The following is a 24,164-nucleotide window of genomic DNA, read 5'->3' on the forward strand; positions in this document are numbered from 1 at the left end:
AGCCACGTTGTGACTGATGTGTTACGGAGGGAGTGACGTCAGCACTGTATCAGCCACATTGAGACTGATGTGTTACGGAGGGAGTGAAGTCGACACTGTATCTGCCATTTTGTGTCTTATTACTTAATATGGATTATCATCTTGGTTGTATTAAACTGTATTATTTACTGCCATTGCTCTCGACTACAACACTGCCAGAGTACAGATGTATCACACACAACTGTTCAGAGATTCACGTGTGACTGTTACTGTTACCACTGTTATATTACATTCCCAAATGTTGTTGATATTTATACAATCGTGAACATGACATTGTTAAGTTTAAACTTTTAATGTGTTATCTTGTTACAAAGAATGTGTTGATAATAATGAATTTGAGAGCACCAATGTTATTTATATTTATTCAATCATGAACATGTTACTGTTATGTTTTGATACGTTGCAAAGTTACAAAGAATGTGTTGATAATGAATTTGAGAGCACTATTAAAATTTATTCAGTCATGAACATGTTACTGTTATGTTTTAATGTGTTGCCAAGTTACAAAGTATGTGTTGATAATGAATTTGAGAGCACTATTCATATTTATTCAATCATGAACATGTTACTGTTATGTTTTGATACGTTGCCAAGTTACAAAGTATGTGTTGATAATGAATTTGAGAGCACTATTTATATTTATTCAATCATGAACACGTTACTGTTAAGCGTTAAGCTGTTAATGTGTTACCTTGTTACAAGTATCTTGATGACCAGCATGGATGTAAGAGCATGTAGAAAGTGGGATAAATCCTGAATGAATATAACTAGAGGCTGGAGCACAATGGTACTGTCGATTGGATGAATACATTTTGATGAATAAAACATAATAAAATCTGACAAAAAGAGAAAGAAATCTGTTATAAATATTTGAATGTTTTATTGAACATAGAACAGCTCATGCCTCCTCCCATGGTATAAAAATATGGAGCCACTGTGGTGCCATGATGATGGTGTGAGAATGGGAAACTGAAACAATTATAGCCTGGCCACTAGTCCAAGGCCCCGTTGTCCACAGCAATCTCGGTGCTACAACTGTTGTAGGCCTATGGTAGTGTTTGAGAGATACGATAGTCTCAATGCTAAGATCACCTTGTACAGGCCCCAGGTTGTTAAGAACATCACCAGGGCTCCGTTCCCCAAAGCAATCTTAGCACACGACTTAGTCCATGTCTAAGTATGGGAGATACATCAGTCTTAGTGCTAAGTAGGCTTCGTGGACAGACAAGACTGGGGACTGACAAACCATCACAGACATTGCACCCCATCTTCAAATACTGATACGGCTATAAATAGTATAATAGTCTTGGTTCTCAGGCACAGCCTGCATCATCATAAAGTTCGCACCACATTTTGCGTTTATTTCCATAAAAATAAAAACAAAAATCCTTAAATTTTACAAGTCCAACTGAAGTCAAATAATGTCATCCATTATTTTACTCATCAAGGAATACATTTATATAGGGAAACCCTTTCCCAGGTTGATTGTACAAAACTATTTTTCTGGTTACACAATTGTTTATTTGGTTACATACTAGTTTAAACAAACAAACCAACACAAAAAAAAACACACAAAAAAATATTTTCAAAAGCTATAGCCTGAGAACCAATTCTTTTTATTTTTTTAAGCCAAAGCCAAGGAGATTTGAACTTACATCGACTTGTGTTGATATATGGATATCAAAAGACACTATTTATCATCCGAAATCATACTTCCAACTTTTTTAGTTTGTATACAGTAATAACAAGTGTTTTGTGTGTTTAAAGTACAGCTAACCAGCATCAATGGCAGAGAAATCAGTGATGTCATTTGATTTTGACATCATGGCAAACGATATCTCCTATGGATGATAAAGGCAATATTGCCCCGGACTAATGTTGATGTGTGTGTTCACTATTGTTAAAGGATGGTCACGTTCCACAGTCTGCTTCCTGTCTCTGTCTAGATGCGATAAGTTGTACATGTACCTTTAATGAAACGCAGGCATTAGGGCTGGGACGGGTACCTCGGGTAGGGTCGGGTAATAGTGGGGTGGGTACCCGGGTTGTAAATTTGGGCTTGTCCCAACCCTAGCAGGCACTGTCTCTAAGATTTATGTACATCTTTAACTTGGAGTAAGCAAAGTGATGTTAGCATGACTTGGAACAAACTTCAATGGACTGCCAGTTTGCTCAAGCCTACTTCCTCTTTAGAACAAATCATTCCAGCCAAAAAGCTGCATGATTTCACAACGATCACTTGTCTGTTTTCAAAAAAATCTAATTATTTCACATAAACCTCAAGTCCATGATGTTCTGTGGACTGCTTAGATGACCATGGGTGTCTTACATCATTTGAGTCTACAAACATGAAGATGGCTCTTAACACAATTTTCTATAGATATTGGTGTTTTTATATTGACACTGACTGACTGAGCTTACAAGACCAAACAAAATTTTACTAGACTTGGGCTTCAGACTAGAGGATAAAGTCACTGACTGGTGTCTACCATTGATATCTGTTCCCTTATTTCTGTCCATCATTATGGAATATGATTTGTTTGTTTATCGCCACACTCAGCAATATTCCAGCTATATGACGCGGCCTGTAAATAATCAAGTCTGGACCAGACAATCCAGTGGTTTATATCATGAGCATCGATCTACGCAATTGGGATACGATGACATGCATCAGCAAGTCTGACCACCCGATCCCATTAGTCGCCTCTTACGACAAGCTTAGTCGCCTTTTATGACAAGCATGGGTTGCTGAAGACCTATTCTAATATGGTACATGAAGCTAGCTGAACAAGATGGCCAGTGAACCAGACGGACCCTGACGTCCACTTGCTGACTACCATCCATGTGGAAATGATGATGTTCATCTTGTCATGTAGCCATTATAGGTGGAGGCGCCAGTGTTGATGTGGCCTCGACCAGGCAACTCTTGCATCGGGATGTCATCACTGAAACCGACAACATATATGACAATTGGGTTCTCTGGTTGAAGCTGATAAACATAAGAAAGAATCTTGAAATCCGACAGAAGTACATAGCCATGATGGCTGACCTGGGATATGGCCAAATTATAATGAGCACAAATCAACACTGGCTGGATCTCCATCCCAAAGGTATAAGTGGTACAGGCACTCACTGGAGAAACGGTTGCCTGCTGAGAAGTATCATTGTATTAATGCCATCCAAATAACATCCACTGCTAGCATTTCAGTAAACTGACCCCAGGACCCCTCTCTGGTTCTCGCAATCTCAAATTACCAGCCCTGGATATTCATTAGCATTTTACCGACCAATCAAACGTCAAGATAAGGGAAAGGGTAACTCGTATTACCTAGAATTCAAAGCTACTGCCAGTTTTATTGGACATGAAGACATTTTTTCCATTAAAAGACTTATGAGGGCTTTCATTTTTGTGTCAGTCAGTTTTTCGATGTCAAATTTCGAATCTCGATCATAATCAATTGGACTGGCCAACCCAACATTGAGGCTGGTTTGTAAGTAACATTCTGATTGGCTACCCTACTGGGTCTAACATACCAATCAAATTGGCAAATGGAAATCAAGGGCGGGTAATTTGAGATTGCGAGAACCACAGGGATGGTTCCAGGGGTCAGTGTAAGTTTATCGAAATGCAAAGACGCAAAATCTGATTAGTGTACAAAATCAAAATCCATGAAATGTTATCTGTCACCTTGAAAATAAGGTCAACGTTACCATACAAAGTGGTGTGTGCAGACTCTCCCAATGACATTGTTTCCTTGAATATAATCTGGGAAGAATATCTTGAGAAATTTAACGAAGAAACAGCTCAAAGGAAAAAAAGCCTTCAGTGACCTTGAAATATAAGGTCAAGGTAACCACATTCATCCATGGTCTATGACTCCCAAAGAAACCTATTGATAAATTATATGTAGTTGTATGGGCAATAAGATTTCTGAGTCCTGTAATGGGATTCGAACCACGGACCTGATCCGAGGTCGGATGTCTTGTCCACATGACCAAAGAGGTTAACCCTGTCAGCAAGCTGACCATGCCTTGCTACATAGTGTTTGAGATATCTAATACATAGCAAAATGGTCAAATGGTTCCCAAGCCCTTGAAGGTCAAATAAGTCCAATGCCACCATTATTAACTGGGGTATCCAAACACCACTGAGAACTTGTGCCATCAATATGAACAAAATTAATGCAGAGGTTCTGGAGATATCTCTCTAACCAATAGCACACTGGTCAAATGCTTACCATGTAGTAAGGGTCCCTGCTTCAAAGGGGTGTCATGATATATTGATATATTGCTATTGGTAAGCACTTAAAGTCAATGAATCAATTGTTAAATCAGTTTCCGATCAAAAGTATAATTTCAGTTGCTTCAGTGCTGTTCAAGTTTGTTTTTCTTTTTATCATGAGTGGTTGTAATTTACACATGGTAATGTGGAATCTTTCTTTTGCTTAAATTATTAGGGTAAAGAAAAGACAAATAAGTCATATCTCAAACTTTACTTTTTATTTGTTGTTATGGTTATCACATTTTAAGGAAACTTCAGTTCCAAAATTTAATTAATTACTCTAAAATCCATCTAAAATGATACACTGAAAACTATCAATAGTTATCGCAATAGTTGCTTGCAATATCAATAGTTATCGCAACAGTTTCTTTCAATATCAATAGTTATTGCAATGGTGATTTCCAGACCAATAGTCACCCCTACTGCTTCACACACCCTAAACGTGGCAGGGAAAATAAATTAAGGCCAAACAAGTACCGTATTCAACGCAATAAGTGCCCAGGGCACTCTCAAAATTAGAAATAGGGGGCTCTTATTTGAATAAAATTTTGGTGAAAAAAAACAATGTGTAAAGATCGTAAATTTTGTGGTTTATGCTGACAGCCTGAAATGATACAAAAGAAAAGTCTGTTTGTATTATACATGACAGATATATTTACCAGAATTTAATTGCAATTAAGGGTGCATACACATGAGTGCGTATTATATACAAATAAATAAGTCTTGTATTCATTGATCAATTGAAAGGGGTGCTAATTGGGATTGTTCACGAGACAAAATATTAGCAAATATTGCTGTGGACGCTTATTACGTTGAATGCGGTATCCTATCAACAAGGAACACGAGGCTGACTTACTAATTGAAAGGGTCATCTTCGTTGCCCGGGTACTGAGGTGGGGGGCTGTAGGCAGGAGGAGGGGGCTGGGAGTCGGAGTGTGCCCGCTGACGATGTTGTCTACAAACACACCCCAACAATAAGTGAAGTACAGACACAGCTTTTTGAAAAAGGAGCTTGCAACTTGTAATAAAACTGGTAGATGAAAACAATTAATTCATGAAACCATTTGCAATTTGTATTATTTCTGTTGCAAATATGTTGGTTATAGTTATAATAAACTTTCAAAAGTATCAATGTGTACTAGGTTTCAAAATTGTGGTGTTTCACCTGAGGACATCTTCCCGAGGCAAGTTAACTGACAAAAAAAGTCCAGTTTCCACCCTTGCTGAACTAGGCTGGAATTCCTCGGCCCGATCGTAGCGCCACCGGTGGATAAAAGTGCATCAATTCATGTGAGCACCTTGATTAAAAACGTGAAAAGATTAGGTAAATATCTATTGAAAGTGAGTTGGCGGTGCACATGCTTTGCAAATCCTTCAATCGACCGAAATCTGCATGACAGTTTACGATCCGGATTTCGATTTTGTTGTGCAATTTTGATTGGACTATGCAGAGACTCGTATAATACTCGTATAACTCCATAATACCAGCCTAGTTCGGCAAGGGTGGAAACTGGACTTTTAAAGTCAGTTAACTCCCTTGCCTTGGGAAGATGCCTCAGGAAGGTGATTTGGTTGGTTTGTTGTTTAATTCCGCACTCAGCAATATTCCAGCTATATGATGGCGGTCTGTAAATAATCGAGTCTGGACCAGACAATCCAGTGATTTATATCATGTGCATCGATCCATGCAATTTGGATCGATGACATGCATGAACCAAGTCAGCGAGCCTGACCACCCAATCCTGTTAGTTGCCTCTTACAACAGGCAAAGTCGCCTTTTACGGCAAGCATGGGTTGCTGAAGACCTATTCTACCCCGGACCTTCACGGGTCTGTGAACAATAGTAGAGATGTCACCTGAGGAAGGTGATTACTGTGAATGTCACTTGAAGACATAAGCTGGGAACATACGTACCTCTGAAGAGTTCCAGGAGCTGACTGACACGCATCCCGTGGCCGGAACCCGCGGCGATGTCGGTGGTCACGGTCCAGGGTCATGCAGTGTTCGTTGTTCATGAGGGGCGTGTCTCTCTTCTGTGACATGTGGCGGAGACTGAGCGAAGCCCGCCGCACGGACTCATACCGGCTGTACTGCTCACTGCCAGAAGAAGGTCAAGGTCAGCATCATCATATTCAAACCACGTGTCCTAGCAATGGGACACACAGAATATCTCAGGTATCAGCATTGTAGTAATCGGTATGTTAAAAGCATCAAGTTATATAACCATGGTCTGTCATTGTCTATAGTCAGAAGTCACCAATATACCCAACTTTATAGTTGATAGTCCTGATAAGACATTTGAAACAAAAGCCAGAAAGTTCACAAGTACCATATTCGACATAAAAAGCACCCCGCTCAAATAAGCGCCCATGGCGATATTTGCTAATATATTGGCTAGTGAACAATCCCAATTAACACCCCTTCCGATTGATCAGTACACAAGACTTATTTATTTGTGTATAATACACACTAGTGTGTTATATGCACCCTTAATTATGGGCAATTACATTCTGGAAAATATATCTATCGTGTATAATACACACAGATTCTTCTTCTGTATCATTTTCAGGCTGTCAGCATAAACTCTGGGTTTTTTTCTCACCAAAATTATATTCAAATAAGAGCCCCCTATTTCTAATTTTGAGGGTGCTTATTACGTCAAATACGGTAAGTCAAATATTGATCCTTCATCATGTCAAGGGTGTAAAAGAGTCTCAATATTTTGCTGGCCAGGTGGACTAACTACCCTTAAAAGTTAAAAACCAGTATCAAATTTTACGTAAATAAATATGGGACAGTTTATTTCAGTAGCCGGTCAGGCTTGGGACATTTCAGAACATTCAACCTGACTGAAATCTTTCCAGCCTCCGGGCCAGCGGGTAGACAACTATTTCGCACACTGATCATGCCTATGTTAATTTCTACTGTAACTCAAGTCCATCTCTTAAGTTTCTCTCTGGCTACTATGTCTTGTGGTGACAAGTATCAGTCTCTTCTTGTGCTTGCTGCAAGCCGTGCTGGTAAAGGAAATGTTAGTTTGGATTAACACTATCTCCTGTGGAAACACAGACATCCATATTGCAAGATCAGAGTTGTCTTTTTCTCGATTCTCGATTTGACATGTATCTGTTTTCTTAAGTCATTGATAGGCATTTTAAGGTTGGAAAAATATGAATGCATGACACTTTTTTATGGATAACAACCTCTTTAGTCTACAGTAATATATTCTACATTTTGATTGTCTTATTGTGATATTGTCAATCTCATTAAAATCAGACCTTAGTTCTTGCTATCGCTAAACAAAGATCTGAGGACATCCCATTACGGGTCACGTCAGAACGACCTTTTGCGAACTTTGACCCCATATCCTTGTACATTTATTTCAAGAGCCCCTCAAATAACCAAAATGCAAAAGCACTTCACATTAAATATTAAATGTCATTTTTTTCATGACCCTCCCAAAATATGTGTACCTATATGGTATTATTTTTTATGAGACTATCATATGTTTTGGTGACCTTCCCCTGATTCCCTCTGTCCCACCTACCCTATAATAAATGACAAGAGGTTGAAAAATATGGCAGCGTACTAAAAACTCATTCATGTGTCTAAATATGAGCAGGTTAACACTCTATTTCTCCTCATAAAAGGGAATAGGCCTACACAATGTAAGAAAATCAACTTTCTGTGTTATACCTTGAATCTATTAATGATTAAATGATTCATGTATAGGGTGCCATTTTGTTAAAAGCAGGATATATTTTCACAGAGTGAAGAAATACATACTTTGGGGGGATTTATTTTCTGAAATCAAATATGAATCTAATGAAGATGCAACTCTGACCTTGACATTGTAAATGGCAAGCCTTGAGGAGTGCAGATGTAAAGCAGGCTTGGCTGACAGCAACACCAGCATGATACTAGCCTACAGCTCTACTATTCTCAGCTCTACTAGTCTACAACTTGAAGAGAACTTCATGATGGGGACACAGATTGAAACCCTCTTGTTAGCAACAAGGGCTTATGATCATATGACCAATTACAACCAGAAACAGTGCTGGGGGCCTATTCTAACCTTGGTCCCCAAAGAGTGGCCTGCATAACATGATCAGCTTACATACTGTCTTTACCACAAACAAATGCTCCTAATGTCAAAGTTAGCAAGATCTGTGTGCCCCACCATGATCTTGCTTCAAGTTAACAGGATGTAAAAGGAGAATTATTAATTTATTTTCTTGTTGTTTAACGCCACACAAAGCAACATTCCAGTTATATGACGGCTGTCTGTAAATAATTGAGTCTGGACCAGACAATCCAGTGATTGATATCATGAACATCGATCCACGCAATTGGGATATAATGACATGCATCAACCGAGTCAGCAAACCTGACCACCCGATCCCATTAGTCACCACTTGCGACAAGCATAGTCGGCTTTTATGGCAAGCATGGGTTGATGAAGACCTATTCTACCCCGGATCTTCACGGGTCAAGAATTGTTAGTGATTTTGTTAGTTAGGTTAGCCATTTATCATCTTCCCGAGGCAAGAGAGGTAACTGACAACAAAAGTCCAGTTTCCACCCTTGCCGAACTAGGCTGGAATTCCTGGGCTCGATCGTAGCGCCACCAGTGGCTATTACGAGTAATGTCCTTTCTATGCCTCTCCTATTGTCCAATCAGATTCAACCTCTCGTATCACTTGCATTTGCCTCAAACAAAACTGTGGCGCCCAGTCAAGACAATCTGATCGATAATCAAGATCTATATTGTGATCAAACGAGTCTTACATCGCGAAGTGCACGTGAGCACCTTGATTAAAAACATGAAAAGATATAGAAAATATCTGTTGACAACAAGTTAGCGGTGCACATGCTTTGCAAATCCTGCAGTCGACAGAAATCTGCATGACACTTTACGAACCGGATTCCGATTTTGGTGCGTGATTTTAATTGGACTATGCATAGACTAGCCCAGCCAAAATCTAACTCCATAATACCAGGCTAGTTCGGCAAGGGTGGAAACTGGACTTTTATAGTCAGTTAACTCACTTGCCTCTGGAAGATGGCCATTTATCAGCTGATGACATGATTATTAACACACAATTAATGACAAAATAGCAATATGAGACAAAGTTGTTAGCGACAGGAGACAAAGTTGTAAGCGACACTTACTCATCAGATTCTAACTTCCTCTTCCTGTAAAGAAACCAAACACAAACTAAGAAAATGTTGACCTTTCATGTACAAAATGCATGTTGTTCAAGTACATGTATTGATCAACAACCGTCTTGAGTGTATTCTGTAGACAGTGGTAAATTCTGAACATGCTAAGAACCTTCGTTTTCAGTATACCTGAGTGACAGACTGTTCAATATATCATCCTATTGGCTAACCAGTCAATATATATCATCCTACTTGCTAACTAGTCAATCTATAATGTTACTGGCTAACCAGTCAATATATCATCCTACTGGCTAACAAGTCAACATATCATCCTACTGGCTAACCAGTCAATATATTGCCTACTGGATAACCAGTCAATATATCATCCTACTGGCTAAACAGTCAATATATCATCCTACTGGATAACCAGTCAATATATCATCCTTCTGGCTAAACAGTCAATATATCATCCTACTGGCTAAACAGTCAATATATCATCCTACTGGCTAAACAGTCAATATATCATCCTACTGGCTAAACAGTCAATATATCATCCTACTGGATAACCAGTCAATATATCATCCTACTGGCTAAACAGTCAATATATCATCCTACTGGCTAAACTGTCACTATATCATCCTACTGGATAACCAGTCAATATATCATCCTACTGGCTAAACTGTCACTATATCATCCTACTGGATAACCAGTCAATATATCATCCTTCTGGCTAAACAGTCAATATATCATCCTACTGGCTAAACAGTCAATATATCATCCTACTGGTTAACCAGTCAATATATCATCCCACTGGATAACCAATCAATATATCATCCCACTGGATAACCAGTCAATTTATCATCGTCATTATATGATGATAGTTAACTGGATGGTCATTATATGATGATAGTTGCCTGGACGGTTGTTTTGATCAACTGGTGGTTATGAAATGATACTGACCGACTGGAGCCGGAACTGCACATGCACATTGCCATGCAGAATGCCAGGATTAGACCGATGCCACTTGGTAGCGCCACCGTCAGCAGAAAGTCCAGGAACAGATCCAGGTGGCGCTCATCTCCTAAATTGGGAGGGTTGAACTCGGACAAGGTCTTCAAAGCAAGAGTCTCTGTAGCCTCCATCCTGGGCTTGCAACAGGTGGCCTGTGAAACAACACCCTACATCGTCATGTCAGGTAAAACACTTACATCTATAACATGTTTAAGGTTTGAGACATACCCCCACCCACCATAACTCTTAGTTTGCAGGGGCGGTCGGGTAGCCTAGTGGTTACAGCGTTCGCTGGTCACACCGAAGACCTGGGTTCGATTCACCACAATATGTGAAGCCTATTACTGGTGTCCCCCGCCGTAAAACCATACCCACTCACTCACTCAGTTTCCAACAATGGTGACACTGTTGGAGAGAAAAACATAAGCATGGATGGACCGTATGTGACCTTCATCTATGAAAAGACACTGAGGGACATCCCGCAGGCCACCGGGAAAGGTCCTACCCAGTACACCCTCAACTTTAGGGGATGAGGAGTATGCGATCAGATGCAAATGTTAGTCAGTGAATACAGGTTTACCCCATTTTGTGAAGGCAATAACATTGGACAGACTTCATGCTCCATAGCCCTGTACCTGTGAAAACAATCATGTTGGACAGACTTCATGCTCCATAGCCCTGTACCTGTTAAGACAATAACATTGGACAGACTTCACACTCCATAGCCCTGTACCTGTGAAGGCAATCATATTCAACAGACTTCATGCTCCATAGCCCTGTACCTGTGAAAGCAATAACATTGGACAGACTTCACACTCCATAGCCCTGTACCTGTTAAGGCAATCATATTCAACAGACTTCATGCTCCATAGCCCTGTACCTGTTAAGACAATAACATTGGACAGACTTCACACTCCATAGCCCTGTACCTGTTAAGACAATAACATTGGACAGACTTCATGCTCCATAGCCCTGTACCTGTTAAGACAATAACATTGGACAGACTTCATGCTCCATAGCCCTGTACCTGTTAAGACAATAACATTGGACAGACTTCATGCTCCATAGCCCTGTACCTGGGAAGACAATAACATTGGACAGACTTCATGCTCCATAGCCCTGTACCTGTTAAGACAATAACATTGGACAGACTTCATGCTCCATAGCCCTGTACCTGTTAAGACAATAACATTGGACAGACTTCATGCTCCATAGCCCTGTACCTGTTAAGACAATAACATTGGACAGACTTCATGCTCCATAGCCCTGTACCTGGGAAGACAATAACATTGGACAGACTTCACACTCCATAGCCCTGTACCTGTGAAAACAATCATATTCAACAGACTTCACGCTCCACAGCCACCAGAATACAAGAAGACTTGACACCCCTGTCCATTTTATTACATATGTGCATTAAATCACAAAAAGTATGTCATATACCTCATTATACCAAACAAGGTTCAACTGACATAATGATTGATGGCAAAACCATATGATTCCCTAAATGTTCTAAATGCTTCAAATACTCTCCAAGGATGTGAATTAATAACACTATATTTTCATATTTACATAAAAAAATAATAAAAGAATTTAGCCATTCCTGAAATGATGTATTGATTTTGACAAGGGTCATATATCACAAACACACCCAACAGTAGCTATAAGCCTAGCACATGATTTCTCGATATGGCATAATCATCTGTGAATGAGTGAGTGAGTATGGTTTTATGCCACTTTTAGCAATAATCCAGCAATGTCACGTCAGGAGACACGAGAAATAGACTTCCCACATCACTGCACCCATGGGAAACTGAACACAGGTCTTCAGCGCACCAAGCAAACACTTTAACCACTAGGCTATCCCACTACCCCTTATCACACATGAAGACATGCTTGAGTAAATTTACAGATGATTAGTGACTGTTATTTATTGTAGGGGTGGGTGAGGTTATGTGGGGAGGGGGTGTGGGGTGTGGGGAGGGGGTGTGGGGTGGGGGTGGGGGGTTTCATGTAAAATTGGCACAGCAATAAGGAGGGGGGGGGGGGGGGGGGGGCAAAATGTTTCACAACAATATGGAGGGGTGGGTGGGTGCAAAATAAATGACAGTTCTATCTTTTCAAATGATTTTTAAAAATAACATAAATTAGGGAGTGCTCATTTATTATGGGAATGAGTCGTCATGGAAAAACATGGTACAGTAAACTACGGTTATAACGAACACGCTTAAAACGAACTAACGGATATAACGATCTAACTTTTTAGTCCCGACTATTTGCTGTAGTTATACTGTATATATGCTTATAACGAATTACGGTTATAACGAACTAAAATTAGTCCCTTTAAATTCGTTATAACCGTAGTTTACTGTATTTATGGGAGCCATTAAAAAAGTCCCTAATGCATATCATTCGTGAATCGTCTCTTGTTTACAACTGGCAAAAAAGCCTCAAGCGACCATCAAAGTACAAGTATATGCCACCATATCCTTAACCAGATTATCAGGCAATACACGTAATATTGCTCCGTCGATGATCATTTCGTTATATATCGCACAGCAAGGTTACAATGTGTAAACGTGTAGTACGTGTTCAATATTCACACCTCTGCTAATTGTTACCTGATTTCCACGACTCCCGGCGCTCCGCTGCTGTTTGTTGGGTGAAAGTCGGATCACAGGAACACATGAAGTCTACCACGTACTCATCGCACCAGACTTCTGCAAACTCTGATGTTAATCCTACTTTAATCGCAGATTGAAAACTTTCTTGGTGCAAGTTATTCTTCTCTAGCCCGACGGAAGTGGTGCCAACGGTGCTATTTATAGATTGATGGGTGCCAGCTCTCTCTCCTATTTTCAGCGGAGGATGCTGGCTGACTGCTGATGAGACTGGGGTGGAAGGGGGTTGTGTGCTGATGAAAACGTGGGAGGAGGTGGTAGTATTGGAGGGTGGCACCGGGACTAGTCTGTCTCTTAGACCCAAGACAAAAATAAATAAAAAGGAGTCCAACTCAAGTCTAAAATTATTTGGCAAGTCTAGATTGCCTCAGCTCTAGGGTCAATCAAATCTGCATGGCTAACAAGCGAGATTCTGGCTTGATGTTATCAGTAAATCTTGTTCTGCACACCGGTGTTTACAGCTGATGTGGGTGACCCCCACTGACACCTATGAAACCCTCTCTCCTTTGTCTAAACTTAATGAATGCCAGTTGTGGGAGCTCCCAATTAATTACACAACATATTGGGTTGAGGCTAACCTTGCTCCAAGGCTATTCTGAAAGAAAAGTCCGTGGATATGAAGTAATTCTATCTGACTAATAGGCAAGTCTAGATAAGTGGACAGTACAAGGAATCCAATCTCTTATAGCAGAGGCCATATGCCGAACTTCGGTATATGGTCTCTGCTTAAAGTGACAACTTGTTATTATTTGCATAATCTAGAACTTATGATTTAAACTAATAATTATTGCCTCAAAGACTTGTGCAAGTTAGGGTTAAGCTTTATGAAGAGAAAGCGTCGCTGCTTTAAACGTCTTTCACAAATATATTTGCAATAGAATCCAATGATGCATAAAAGGCAATTCTGACTGCACTTTTTAATTTAAATATTCAACAGATCCGTCCGACTCAGAAGAGAAATAATATGTTGTACTTGAAAGGGAAAGATGTGTTATTTTGTTCACAACCTGGAAGTGGAAAGTCACTAACATTTGAAATGAGCTATTTTTTAAACAAAGAGCTGGAAAACACAAGGAAAGCAACAGAGTTGTTGCCACGTTGGGTATAGAGGAGGGATACCAAAGGGGGAGGGAGGTGACAGGGGGTGGTCAGAAATAGGCCGTCTGAGTAGCAGTGGCATGTAAACAGGAATGAAGGTTGACATTGACAAGATTACAGAAATTCCAACAAATTAAAGCTTTGCAGATTTGGTTAGTCCCTGAAATTAAGGATTCTTTTTGGCTACATTTGGATTTGATTATTTCTATTTTGTAGAGATATATTTTTAAATAAGATACCCCCTAATAACGAGTTCCTGTAACCGGGACCCAGCTGCGGATTTGCCAAGTGATTCTTAAAGTGGTCGATTAAGTTCACGTTAATCCATGAGAGAGAGAGAGAGAGAAAGAGAGAGAGAGAGAGAGAGAGAGAGAGGCCGAGCTCCTTAGACTAGTCCTGCACCATGACTGTGGAATATATTTATTTTATGAAACCCAAACCAATCTAGATATATAGATATATATAAAAGGAAGTCCCAGATCAAGTTCCAGCTTGCTGTTATGAAATCAGCATCAGGAAAATTATTTGTTTTAATTTTAGAGGAGAGAAGTGTATTATGTAATAGATTTCATGAGTATATATGCTAGTCTACCCTTAGGCATGCCAGAAACCAATGATCGTCGGTTCGAATCCTATATTCTCCCTGAACATGTTTCTTATTTGTTTGCACCATACTTTCGCTCTTTGGTTTCATCAATGTGGACGTTTACCAAAGCGGTGTTAAACCCAATTCACTCACTCACTCACTCACTCAGTGTAGAGCATAAATAACATTAATGAGATAAAGATTTATTTGTTTGTTTTTTGTTTAGCGCCGCAATCGGCAATATTTCAGCTATATTACGGTCGTCTGTAAATAATCGAGTCTAGACCAGACAATCCCTTGACTATCTCGCGATAAAGGCTGATCATCGACTTCTCATCTTGACCAATCAGATTCCATATGATTCCAAGATGCCCAGTCATGACGACCTGATCGATAATCAAGATCTATGGTGTAATAAAACGGGTCTTACCTCGCCAAGTGCAACAAATTACTTGAGCACCTTGATTAAAAACATGAAACGATTTGGAAAATAACTCTAAACGCCGAGTTGTACAGCAGTTTACAAACTGGATGACAATTTCGTTACGGGATTTTGATTGGACAATGCAATGACCCGTTAATCCAGCCAAAATATAACTCCGAAATTCCTGCCTATTTCGGCAAGGGTGGAAACTGAACTTTTATAGTCAGTTAACTCCCTTGCCTCGGGAAGATGACACCTTCATGAAATTCGAATGGTGACGCGTTTCAACCAGTGAAGCGATACGATTGTGAGACGCTCATCTCGGTTCAATTCTTTGACTTTTTCGCGATTCCACTTCCAGCGTCGACATTAATCTTCAAAAGGTTTGATGAAATACTAACCCGGTATATAGCTACCTGGGCTGTGACGCATTGAGAGGGAGCTATCGTAACCTGCTGGGGGGTATGTGTTGTAAAAGATGAGTTGCGGTGAAACGGAGTTTGACGTCGCGTTCAAGATTATGGCACAAACAGGTTGACAATAATATTGGACAGACGTCATGCTCCATAGCCACCAGAAAATAATAAAGCAAAAAAACCCAAAGTAATTGACATAGCCCCTATTAAAAGTATATTTATTGCACATATAAGCGACGTATGTGTGTAGGGCGTGAGATAGCCTTGCTCCAAGGCTGTACTGAGACATAAGTCCATGGATGTGTAGTAATTTTGACCTCCTAATAGGCAAGTCTAGATATGTGGACAGTACTCTCTTATGGGGACAACTTGTTCTTAATATTTACATAATCTAGAAATTATGATTTAAACTAATAATTATTGCCTTAGAGACTTGTGCAAGTCTATCTGGTCCAAATAGTGATCAAGGGCTGCGTTAAACAACAAACAAACAGGCAAACAACATAAAGCTTACTACACCAGTTTCTGACAAACGCCAAGAGTGAGTGAGTGAGTATGGTTTTACGCCGCTTTTAGCAATATTCCAGCAATATCACGGCGGGGGACACCAGAAATGGGCTTCACACATTGTATCCGTGTCGGGAATCGAACCCGGGTCTTCGGCGTGACGAGCGAATGCTTTAACCACTAGGCTACCCGACCGCCCGACAAACGCCAAGAAAACGCAGCTATTTTTGTTACTGTTAGAGACGAATTTTAGGTATTTTTAGTATATATAGAAAAACGTTTTAATTGTAATTTTGTTAGGGTTTGTCTGTGATATGAAAGAAGTAAGACATGTTTCTAAGAGAGTGTAAAAAGACTGTGTTAAAGGAATAGAGGACATACGGTTTTTTAACCTGTCCGAGCCACTGTCCATGTTACTTAGTTACTATCCTACATCTATCCTGCACTTATCCTACAAACTGTTTTGTTTGTTTGTTTCACTCATCAATATTCCTTCCAGCTGTATGACGGCGGTCTGTAAATACTAGTAATCGAATCAGGACCAGACAATCCAGTGATTGACATCATGAGCATCGATCCACGCAATTGGGATACGATGACATGCATCAACCAAGTCAGCGAGCCTGACCACCCGATCCCGTTAGCCGCCTCTTACGACAAGCATAGTCGCCTCTTATGGCAAGAATGGGTTGTAGAAGACCTATTCAACCAAGGATCTTCACGGGTCCTTCAACTGTGCAGCAACTGTTCATTACGACTTATTCTTGGAGTGTGTCATATACTATTCAATCATTGTGTGGATATTCACTGAATTTAAGGAAATATGTTGTATGGAATTTGTGAAGTTTGAAATAAAAGACAATATAAAGTGGTGGATCGAGTTGAAACTTTGATATCCTCTATCTCCAATAATTAGATATTCTAAGAGTTCACAGTTACCAAACATCACTGGAAGTGCTTACTATTTTATTTTAAAGAAAGTTCGAACAATGAAATGACAGCGCTATAGAAGAGTAAAATGGGGGAATGTCGTTCCCGCCAATGAATATTCAATATGTCGTCTATCGTCGCGGCATGTATTTGGTTAGTCGTGGCCAGACAAACCAGTGACTGAACCATCCACGACGCCAGGTGACACATTTTAGCTCCCCAACTCTCTTCAGGTGTATGCCCATGGAGTGTGATAGAGAAATGTTTGCCGGGTTGTGGCAACTGTAACAAACCCAGAACACTTCAATCGTGGTTCCGTTTGTTGCAAACGAGATGTGATGGATTTCAAACACCCATCTATTGCCAATCTCAAAGATAAGTTTGGTCCCGCCGCGAGAGCTGAAGGTTGCGCTATGTACGTCTTGGTCCGCACTGGGTCTGGTTTCAAAATCGACTTTACCGTAACAACCTTGACTCTAGTCTAATTTCCCTCCCCTCATCACCCCCTTATCACCCCACCCCCATCCCCCATCCCCCACCCCCCACTCACAGCCGCACCTGGCCTATTTCACAGGGCCAATCACTGGCAGTACAGCACAGGTATGTATTTCTGGTCGCCGAACTTGCTTAACCTCACTCGGCGTTTGGACACGGAACCTTTCGAAACGCTTGCATATTCACATTGGAGCCGTTATTTTCAGGCTGTGACGTCACGAGCAGGTTGTTGCCAAACAAAAAGGAAGCCTCACTTTCACCTGAATCACGTGGATTTTTTCCTGTATAAAACAAATCTTAATGCGATGTCTTAAAGAAAATCTCAAACAGTCTACAGGTGAATGCCAATCGTCATCCCACCAGGTAAGCACTCGTTCACACAGCTGTGTCAGACAGCTGGTCGCCATTGTCTTCTCGAGAACTCATAATGGCCACTGTCATCTGTCAGTGTTTGTAAACAGAAGGTGAGAGGACAGTTTATGTTTACAAACCAGCTTTAACTAAATATTGTTTCTTACTGGTAACGTTTTGCACTCAGATTTAACTTCAACTAACTACAGCTTTAACTAATGATATTTAGAATGTCACTGTTTTATGCTCTTTGACGATTCTTGTGATAATACACGTAGACGCCGTCTTATGACTTTTCAACTCTGAACTCTGAACTGACCTACATGGTAGATATAGACACTACCGCCACTGTAGGAGACAATAGGCATGACATCACAGGCGATGACGACAGTCACATTGTCACGTGACCGGGTACATTTCGCACGCGCGCTGTCGGAAGGTTTCGCCGCAGCCACATGTAAACGGTGCATGTGGAGTTAACCGTTAATTGATTCAGATTGTTGGGGATGATTATCTTGATCATGTATTATCAATTTACCTATGTTAAACTCCGTGACAATCATCATCGTGACACAATCCATCGTGACACTGTGTCACAACCAGAAGCAACGTGTCCTCTTTAGCTACGTTCACGTTATCGCGTAGTTGCCCCAGAAGTTTAGAGCTTCACAAACTGTTACATTTCAACATATATCTATTTCATAACAACTCTTCTTATTTTCAAACTACAGATGCTATTTCCAGCCATAGCTTGTTACTGTTTTGTGTTGTTAACGCGGCAGCCAGATTGCCAGTCTTTTAGTAGTTGAAGGGACATATTTAGAACCTGATATTTGACGGTTTAAAATAGGCTAATCTAAGTGCGGAGTTTCGTTCAAGAACGTTTGTAAACAAATGCACGTGGCTCGGATCCAAAGTTTATTTTAGGCTCTGAAAAGGAACCGTGCCTAGCAACACTTGCCTAGCAACGTGTCTGGCACCTCTGGCAACAGCGTCACAGGTACGGAATGCAAGAACGCAGTAGATTGTTGGAGGGCGGGGAGAAGATGTACATCTCACGTGATTCTGTCTGTTTCAGCGCAGGCAATGCCTGCAAGCGGCACTGTCGTGACGTCATCATTCCACCACCGTCAGGTGCTCGTCGAACGACGGTCGAGTGGCATGGCAGCAGCGTCCCCACCATCTCCTCCCACACCCGCACCAGGACCCTCTCCCCCCGAGCCGGTGGCGCAGAAGACGGTGTTAGAACAAATGTTTGAACGGAAACTTGTGGAGGGGGATTTCTGGTATGTCGTGGTAGCGGAGTGGCTGGAGCATCTCAAACGATACGTGGGCCTCTCCAGCACGAGGAAATACTACCCCAAGCGCGTTACCTCACCCCCCGGGCCGATCGTCACGCGACGGGACTACGCACATACTGCCGACGTAGTACACGAAGACGTGTGGAGGATGCTGATTCAGTGGTACGGGCTGTCGGAGGGTCACAAGCCGATGAAGTTAGTCGTGTATCACTACTCAAGGGCAGCTGAAATAGAACACAATCAGAATTCCTTCAAAGTGATGCTGTCGAATTCTCCCCCTGAAGATTTCCATAACGTGAGGTTCAGCAAGATGGAGAAGGTCGGTCACGTGGAGTGGAAGATACGGGAGTTATATCACATCCCCCAGGAGAAGACGACCCGAATGTGGGCTAAGGCGGATGTTGACAGTGACTGGCGGACAGTTTTCTACAGAGACAAGACCATAGGTCGAAGTCTTGACATTGACTCAGATTTCACTCGACCGATTGTAGCGCTGGAGGTGTCGGACCCAGACGGGATATGGAACACAAACCCCGAGACCACGGAGTCCTGCCAGGACAGTCCCATCGGCCCCCTCGTCGATCACGACATCTTCGAAGACGTGACGAGCACGTGGGAGATCGACATCCACGACCAGATCGACCACATTGGGAAGTCCTTTCTGGAGAAGTTACACTCAAGCTACAACGTTTTCGTCCAGCGCGCCAAGGACTACGTGGATGAACGTGAGAGTCGACTGCGACATCGTGAACGTGACATGAGTACGCGCGAGAGGAACACTGACATGATGTCTATCCGTCTCGAGGACCGTGAGAGGCGTCTCCATGCCGAGCTCGTCACGTGTGAAGAGAAGATTAGAGAGTACGAACGGCGCAGGCTTGACCTTGAACGTGACTTCCGGGACAGAATGGAAGAAGCGGAAGAGGGTGTTAGGAAGAAACAAGATGAAATGGACCGAGAGAGGGAACAGATGGCAGCTGACAGAACCAGGTTCGAATCTGAAATCAAGGTTTGTGACACTTTTTATTTAATGAAAATACTTGTATAAAGTCGTTTCTCATTACTCACTTTCCGACTGCATACATCATTAGGCCCTTTAAGATCCGAGCAGAGAATAGGTCTCCAACAACCCATGCTCGCCGTAAGCGGCGACAACGCTTGTTGTAAGAGGCGACTAACGAGATCGAGTGGTCAGGCTTGCTGACTTGTGGATGCATGTCATCGTATCCCAATTGCGTGGATCGATGCTCATGATGCCAATCACTGGTTTGTCTGGTCCTGATTCGATTACTAGTATTTACAGACCGCCGTCATACAGCTGGAATATTGATGATTGAAACAAACAAACAAAACAGTTTGTAGGATAAGTGCAGGATTAACAGACCGCCATCATATAGCTGGAACATTGCTGAGTGCTGCGTTAAATAACAAACAAACAAATAAATCTTTATCTCATGAATGTTAATTATGCTCTACACTGAGTGAGTGAATTATACAGTAAACTACGGTTATAACGAACTCAAAGGGACTTCTTATTTTAGTTCGTTATAACCGTAGTTCGTTAGAAGCATATATACAGCATAACTACAGCAAATAGTCGGGACCAAAAAGTAAGTTCGTTATATCCGTCAGCTCGTTATAAGCGTGTTCGTTATAACCGTAGTTTATTGTATTTGCTTAATTATGGAGAATCGAACCCTGGAGACGAGCGAACACCGTGACCCAAAGGCCACCGCACCCTGACCACAGCATGCCCCTGTAGAACACAACATGTACATGTATGTAGATGTAGCATGCTCATCCTTACTGTATTAACCTACCCCATCCCCCAACCCCCCACCCCTATCTCTACCATTACCGGACAGCTGTCCTTGCGAACGCGACATTCACATCCGAGAAAAGCCCTATAAAAACAGATTTTATGTACGTAATATGTGCATTAATCTCATATAGATGTTCATTATATGCAGATTACGAAACCGATAGGCTAGTATTTCATGTACTCTATTAGTACAGTAATATTCCAATCAGCATATTTACCGGCTGTGGCGAGATGTCAGAACAAGATTGTCCTGGAACAAGTGCACAGTTGCCGAGTCTGTTATTACCTTTTCAGGGATCCTTTTTTAAGGTGTCTACTTTAATTGAAGTTAATCTGACTATTTACAATTGTGCCAAGTAGTTTGTTGTCTTGATAAGCATTGGTAGATTTGAATACTAATTGAGTTTTTTCCAAGTGTCATTTCTTTTGGTCATTCATTTCCATTTTGTCAATATCATCATTAAAAGACGTGAATGTCTTACATATTTACGACACCCCGATAGTGTATTCTCTATTCGACCTCCCCAAGGCCTGGCCTGATACTCCAAACGCCGATCAAATATCTCTGCCATTGCTGGAATTCGCTGTGCAGAGTTGCGTCCCTTTGGCACGCCAGAGACCTATGATTGTGGGTTCGAATCCCGGTTCGCCCCAATCATGTTTCTTGGTTTGTCAGCACCATACCCGTGCTCGTGGGATTCACCGAAGTAGTAAACGTCTAAGACCTGCATCACTTCGGGCTTTCCTCCCACGTGAAGCTGACACGCCACGATATAACTGGAGTACTGTTAAAAGCGGCGGTAAACCCAACTCACTCTCTCGAATCCCAGTTTTTCCCCAATTATGATTCATGTTTGTCAGAAAACATGTGGCTCGTGGGTTACACTAAAGTGGTAAACATCTGAGACCTGCATCACTTCGGGCTTTCCTCCCACGTGAAGCTGACACGCCGTGATATAAATGGAGTACTGTTCAAAGCGGCGTTAAACCCAACTCCCACACTCCCTCATTCCCTCACACTATACGACCTCCCTCGGTGTTCTGGCTTGGTCTCTGGCCACAGGCCTCAGTCTGTAATTATCTCTACCATAGGTGAATCGCGTTGGAAATCTGTAATCACTTAATATTACATGTAATGATATGGCGTTTAGTTATCGGTCATTCAATGTTCTTTCAGAGGATGTCAGAGATGTACAAGATCCAGGACAGTCGAATCAAGCTGGACATCGGCGGCCATCTGTTCACGACGTCGTTGTTGACGCTCACGAAGGACCCCGACTCTATGTTGGCGGCCATGTTTAGTGGGAGACACGAGCTGAAGCGAGAGTTGGACGGGAGTTTCTTCATAGACCGAGACGGTACCCACTTCCGGTATATCCTGAATTACCTTAGAGACGGTTGTATCAAGGAAGGTATCCTTCCGCAGAACGAAAACCTGTGGCGGGAGCTTCTTACAGAAGCGGAGTACTACCAGTTGAGTGGTTTGGTCGACTATCTTAGTTCCCTCCTCTACGGCAAAACGTACACAAAAGATGGCGATACTTTCGTTTGATGCTTTTTTGCAGTGTTTTAAATAATGACTTCGTGCACAAGGGACGTCTGATGACGAAGAGCAGACATGCGTGTGGTGTACCTACTTCAGGATATCACAGGAGACTCAACACCATATACTGGGCTCCTGTCGTGCCTCGTGTAACACGTACAGGCGATATAGATCTATACCACGTCAAACAAGTATGGGAACACCCACTATTTCCATCATATCTCAGTGACTACAATGACAACCAGAACACATTGGGTAATTTCAGATATTGTGGCATTTAATGGACCAGACACCAATAAACAAATTAAATAATAGCCGTATGTTGAACGGAAAGAATCATCTTCCCGAGGCAAGGGAGTTAACTGTCTGTAATAATTCAGTTTCCACCCTTGCCGAACTAGGCTGGAATTCCTAGGCTCAGTCGTAGCGCCACCAGTGGTTATTACGAGTTATGCCCCTTCTAAGCCTCTCCTATTGACCAATCAGATTGCATCTTTCGTTTCACTTGCATCTGTTTCAAACAAAATGGCGGCGCCCAGGCAAGACGATCTGATCGATAATCCAGATCTATATTGTGATAAAACAGGTCTTTACATCGCGAAGTGCATCAAATCACGCGAGCAACTTGATAAAAAACATGAAAAGATTATGAAAATATCTGTTGACAACGAGTTGGTGGTGCACATGCTTTGCAAATCCTGCAATCGACCAAAATCTGCACGACAGTTTACGAACCGGATTTCGATTTCGTTGCGCGGTTTTGATTGGACTATGCATAGACTCGTTAGTCCAGCCAAAATGTAACTCCATAATACCAGCCTAGTTCGGCAAGGGTGGAAACTGGACTTTTACAGTCAGTTAACTCCCTTGTCTCGGGAAGATGTGTAGCGCACGTGGATGTTTATTTTGGGGTTGTAGCCACCATCGTGTGACAATGGACATGTTCGGGATTCGGGAACATTTCCACATGTTTTCTGTCATTTTGACTGTCACCAAAACGCCACCAATATGGGTTCCGACAGGGTTCCAACTGCGTGTCTGCTTACATTACCTCTGCAGTGTTCCAAATGTATAAGACATAATACCACTGCATTCACTCAGTTTTACTTTTACTGAAGATATACTAATTTGTGTGTGTTCCCATACTTGTTTTACGCAGTATGGCGTATGTAGAAGTGTCAAGTGATTCTACGATGTCACTGTTGTTTACTGCAGGGTCTCTCATGGGTCATGTAATTGCATAAAATGTCCAAGTCCCGTGATGGGATTCGAACCACGGACCTTCTGATCTGGGGTTGGACGCCTTGACCACATGACTAAAGAGGTTAACACCGTCCGCAAGCTGACAAGGTAAGGATGTCACCTGTGGGATGACTCCACGCCCTTGGCCCAACGTCTCCTGAAGCAGCTGGAATATTGCCGTGTGCTTCGTGAAATAAAGACGAAAACCAATCACGTCAGTGATCTTAGGCATTGCAATTCACTGTGAAGAGTTGCTTCCCCTTATTGGTTCAC

General features: G+C 41.7%; 2 protein-coding genes across 3 annotated transcripts; one reads left to right on the plus strand and one right to left on the minus strand.

The window, feature by feature from the left end:
• Positions 1 to 947: 947 nt before the first annotated feature.
• LOC139452353 (uncharacterized) lies at positions 948 to 13,379 on the minus strand. Its single transcript, XM_071233807.1, has 6 exons — positions 13,117 to 13,379; positions 10,445 to 10,647; positions 9,494 to 9,517; positions 6,236 to 6,418; positions 5,178 to 5,276; positions 948 to 2,984 (listed from the first exon to the last, which is right to left on the minus strand). The coding sequence occupies exons 2-6, from the start codon at positions 10,624 to 10,626 to the stop codon at positions 2,900 to 2,902; spliced, it is 573 nt and encodes a 190-aa protein (XP_071089908.1). The 5' UTR covers positions 10,627 to 10,647; positions 13,117 to 13,379; the 3' UTR covers positions 948 to 2,899.
• A 4,398-nt stretch (positions 13,380 to 17,777) lies between these two features.
• Positions 17,778 to 23,820, plus strand: LOC139452568 (uncharacterized). 2 transcript variants are annotated; one of them, XM_071234091.1, is made up of 3 exons: positions 17,778 to 17,995; positions 19,062 to 20,293; positions 22,284 to 23,820. In XM_071234091.1, the coding sequence occupies exons 1-3, from the start codon at positions 17,974 to 17,976 to the stop codon at positions 22,656 to 22,658; spliced, it is 1,629 nt and encodes a 542-aa protein (XP_071090192.1). In that variant the 5' UTR covers positions 17,778 to 17,973; the 3' UTR covers positions 22,659 to 23,820. The 2 variants fall into 2 exon arrangements, with proteins under 2 accessions (XP_071090192.1, XP_071090193.1); XM_071234092.1 differs by lacking the exon at positions 17,778 to 17,995 and adding an exon at positions 18,078 to 18,096.
• Positions 23,821 to 24,164: the final 344 nt, after the last annotated feature.

The sequence above is a fragment of the Haliotis cracherodii genome, unplaced genomic scaffold (assembly GCF_022045235.1).
Source record: "Haliotis cracherodii isolate W230 unplaced genomic scaffold, xgHalCrac1.p SCAF_9, whole genome shotgun sequence".
NCBI lineage: Eukaryota > Metazoa > Mollusca > Gastropoda > Lepetellida > Haliotidae > Haliotis > Haliotis cracherodii.